Source organism: Pungitius pungitius, chromosome 5, assembly GCF_949316345.1.
Source record: "Pungitius pungitius chromosome 5, fPunPun2.1, whole genome shotgun sequence".
NCBI lineage: Eukaryota > Metazoa > Chordata > Actinopteri > Perciformes > Gasterosteidae > Pungitius > Pungitius pungitius.
The window spans coordinates 21,464,571-21,468,631 of NC_084904.1; the positions used below are offsets into that span (position 1 = coordinate 21,464,571).

A 4,061-nucleotide genomic window follows, 5' to 3' on the forward strand; every position below is an offset into this window, starting at 1 on the left:
CCCGAAAGCAAAGAAACAATAAACCCTTTGGCAAATCTTTTGCAAGCAACCCCTCGTGGGATACTGGAGGGCCAATCAGATTGGGTTTTGCTCCTTCAAATTTCTGTTGTGCCCAATCGCCTGGCGCCTTGTAAAGCATCCACCCATCCCCCCACTTCCAGGATCATCGTGCCTGCCTTTGCACACGGAACTTTCAAGTAGGCGGGACAGAGTGAGGAGAGTGTCCTTCCAGGGGCATCCGTCCCAAAAATGTCAAAATACACAGTCAGAAGGCGACATACGTATTAAGAAAACTCTTGGATTTAATACGACACTCTGAACTTTTTCAAACACACATTGTTTTATACTACACGCTTTATAGAACTGATATTGGCGGTGATATATCGACCAACGGGCATATTGTTAATGTAGATGTGCGTTAAGCATGCATTTAATACCAACGTGGGCCGCTATTATGAAGCGCAAGTACAGCGTGTACGTGAAAGTCATCCAGGAGGAGGTCACGTCATACTGACTGACAGGAGGGTGGGCGAATGAACACGCGAAACCCCCAAGCTGACGTTGCAACTGACAGCCGTAGTGGCCAATCAACGCCCGGCAGCCATCCGTCCGGTATCCACAGCGAGCTCGGCAAGCAAAGGCGAGGGGGTTTGTGGTGGGGGTCAAAGATACGCAGAGAAACGGGCTGCTGGTGGCGAAGATGGCGGATGGGGACAGTGGCAGTGAGCGCGGCGGAGGCAGCAGCACCGGTGGCGGTGGCGGAGGGGGAGGCGGAGGGGGAGGCGGCGGATTCCAGCATTACCAACGGGACGCGGAGACCCAGGAGCTGGCGTCGAAGCGACTGGACATTCAGAACAAACGCTTCTACCTCGACGTGAAGCAGAACGCCAAAGGCCGGTTCATCAAAATCGCCGAGGTCGGGGCCGGCGGCTCGAAAAGTCGCCTGACCCTCTCCATGTCCGTGGCGGCGGAGTTCCGCGACTACCTGGGGGATTTCATAGAGCACTACGCCCAGCTCGGGCCTAGCACCCCGGAGCAGATCGCCCAGTCGTCCGGCGGGGACGACACCGGGCCTAGGCGGGCCTTGAAGAGCGAGTTCCTGGTGCGCGAGAACCGAAAATACTACCTCGACCTGAAGGAGAACCAGCGGGGTCGCTTTCTCCGGATCAGGCAGACCGTTAACCGAGGCCCCGGTTTCGGCGTCGGCGCGGGCGGAATCCCGGGGTCCGGCCTGCAGGCCGGACAGACCATCGCGCTGCCGGCCCAGGGCTTAATAGAGTTCCGCGACGCCCTGGCCAAGTTGATAGACGACTACGGGGGAGACGAGGAGGAGCTGGCCGGCGGCGGGGGGGCCGGCGGGTACAGCGAGCTGCCGGAGGGCACCTCGATCATGGTGGACTCGAAGCGGTTCTTCTTCGACGTCGGGTCCAACAAGTACGGAGTTTTCTTGCGGGTGAGCGAGGTGAAGCCCAGCTACAGGAACTCCATAACTATCCCCTTCAAGGCCTGGGGCAAGTTCGGCGGGGCGTTCAGCCGCTACGCCGAGGAAATGAAAGAGATCCAGGAGAGACACCGGGATAAGATGTACGAGAGGAGAGCCGGCGAGGAGTCGGAGGGGGACGACGTGGACGACGATTGACGGCCGGGGGGGAGAGAGAGGGAAAGGGAGAAAGGGCCGACCCGCACGATGCAAAGCCTGGCGATAACCGGAGAGAGAGAGAGAGGAACGACTATTCTGTGCATGACGAATCGAACTTTAAAATGCTAGAACAACGGAGTCAAATTTAAAAAAAAATGCAAACAAGTGTATATATATATATATATATATATATTATACATATGACTGAGAAAATGCTGTCTATACAAGAGAATCGTGTCCTAAAGTTTAGGTGGATGTTTTAGGTAAATGAGTGCGGACTGCAGTAGTCAGCTCCTGTATGAGACCCCACCATGATAAATATATATATAAACTAAATACACATATATCTATATATAACTATATACATTGATTTTCTATCTGATAACCTCACATGTATAGTTAGGCCAGCCAATTAAGTTTGACAGTGCTCAAGATACCCCAATAGCTGACCACACCCACTTCCTGGGTGACGTCCAAAGGTAGGAGGTCACCTGGTGGAGCTGACCTGCGGTCTGCTTGATGATGATGATGTAAGTGTGGGAGCGTGTGGCATCCTCATACCAGCAGGTGCAGGTAAGAGCACCTGAATCACTCCACCGTGGCTGTGTGTGTGTGTATTTTAGTCTAAAATGACGTGTACGGAGAGGCTTGCCCAGAACCTCCCCCCCTGCCACCCCCCCCCCCCCAGCCTGTATGGTCTGTGCCGCTATTGGGGTCATTCGTGGCATCTCGGAACATCCACTCGGCCCCCCCCCCCCCGGCGAGGTCCCCGTACGGGTTACCTGTTACAAGCACACGGCTCATTCAGAGTCTCCGGGCGATCCGAAGGAGCCTTAATGACACCCCCCCCCCCCACACACACACACACCCCCCTCCTTCGGTGCTAACCTCCTGCCTCCGATAGCTGAAACGTGGCGAGGTGGCTCGTTTAGTCTCTGCATCTAGAGTCGCCCCCCCCACCGGTGCCTGTGCATCACCCTCAGGAGGTTCCCTGGTCGGCCAGTTGCTGCAGTCCAAGACGTCCGCAGCAACAGCCCACGTTTGACCTCTGTGACCTTTTTGTCGTCTGGGTCACGGCAAGCTAAAGGGCCTCTGGCAACGGTCGCGATTTTTCAAGCATAAGCTCGATAACCAAGGTGCGCCATTTGGGTCCTTTTTGACCTTGAACTCGGACCATTGATGAGTGAAGGATATTCAGTCTGATTGTAAGAAAAATGTGGTCCTTTTTAAAACAAATCAACAATGGGGTGCTGTACTTTAGAAGAAGAAACATATATATATACTGGAAGAGATTTACCTCCAACTTAAAAGGTCAAGTATAGATAGAATTATTTTTCAAAAGAGATATATTGAAATATGTGTCGGAAACGTGAGACATTTATCAGATAACGCTGCCTAAAGTGGCTTATTTAAAACACTAAACTTGGATGCAACTGTCCATTGTGATATTTCCTACCTGCTTTTTTTTCCTAAAGTTTCTTTTATTCCTTAGAGGAAATTAAGACAAGTACAAATTGATTACAAAGTATGTTAGAGCAATTTCTATAGACTTCATTGAAGCAGTCTGTCGTTAACACTCAGCACTCCAGTTCACTTTACAGCGTCGAGTTGCCCCCCCCCCCCCCCCCCCCCAGTCCACTCCTTTTTACCACGTTTTACTCACACGGCTTTCCATCGGTTGCCATACGACGCGAACATAAACACCTGCAATCATCCACGTTTTGTCTTTAGCGCTCCTTTGGAAAAAAAAAAAAAAGCTATGATACCTTTTATTGTTTTGCATGCTCTTTACGCGGAGCGGCCTCGTGTTTTTCTTTTGCATATTCTGAGTGCTGTACGATGGTATTTATCCTTTTTTTTTTTTTTTAAAGCGGTTTCAAGTTTTATTTCCTGCGATGAGAAAACATTAACATTTACTTCTCACAGCCTAATAGTACAAATTTAAAAAAAAGAAAAAAGTTCCCGAGCCTGGGGAAAATGTCACTGTCATTGTTCCGCTTCCTTTGGTGAGTGAAGCTCTTGTTGAAGTTGACTTATTTCAACACAGCAGATTCACGCCAAATGGAGGGGGGGAAAAAACCCACATGGGAGCAATAGTTATTTTTTTCCTTCTTTTATATTCATAAATATACTATATATATAATATTACACATGAGATTGAACTACATCCTTCTTCCTGTACTGTGTTACGTGAAATGGCAGCTGTTTCAGTCATGTGTGTTCTGCTGTAATATTCTACCAAGTTCCTTTCAACGAGAATTAAAAATGGTTTTTGCTCAGGAGAGGAGTGGTCTTTTTATCACTTTCACTTTAGAGTTGATTCTCAACTAATTTACACATTATTTTGGTCCTTGAAATGAAAAAGAGTTAAAGAGAGGGGGGAAAAAAAAACACACGTTTCAAGGAGACGACTATTAGTTTG

General features: G+C 49.6%; 1 protein-coding gene across 1 annotated transcript; it reads left to right on the plus strand.

The window, feature by feature from the left end:
• Window positions 1–619: 619 nt before the first annotated feature.
• LOC119224906 (transcriptional activator protein Pur-beta) lies at window positions 620–3,709 on the plus strand. Its single transcript, XM_037482375.2, has one exon. The coding sequence runs from the start codon at window positions 701–703 to the stop codon at window positions 1,637–1,639; it is 939 nt and encodes a 312-aa protein (XP_037338272.2). The 5' UTR covers window positions 620–700; the 3' UTR covers window positions 1,640–3,709.
• The last annotated feature ends 352 nt before the right edge of the window (window positions 3,710–4,061 follow it).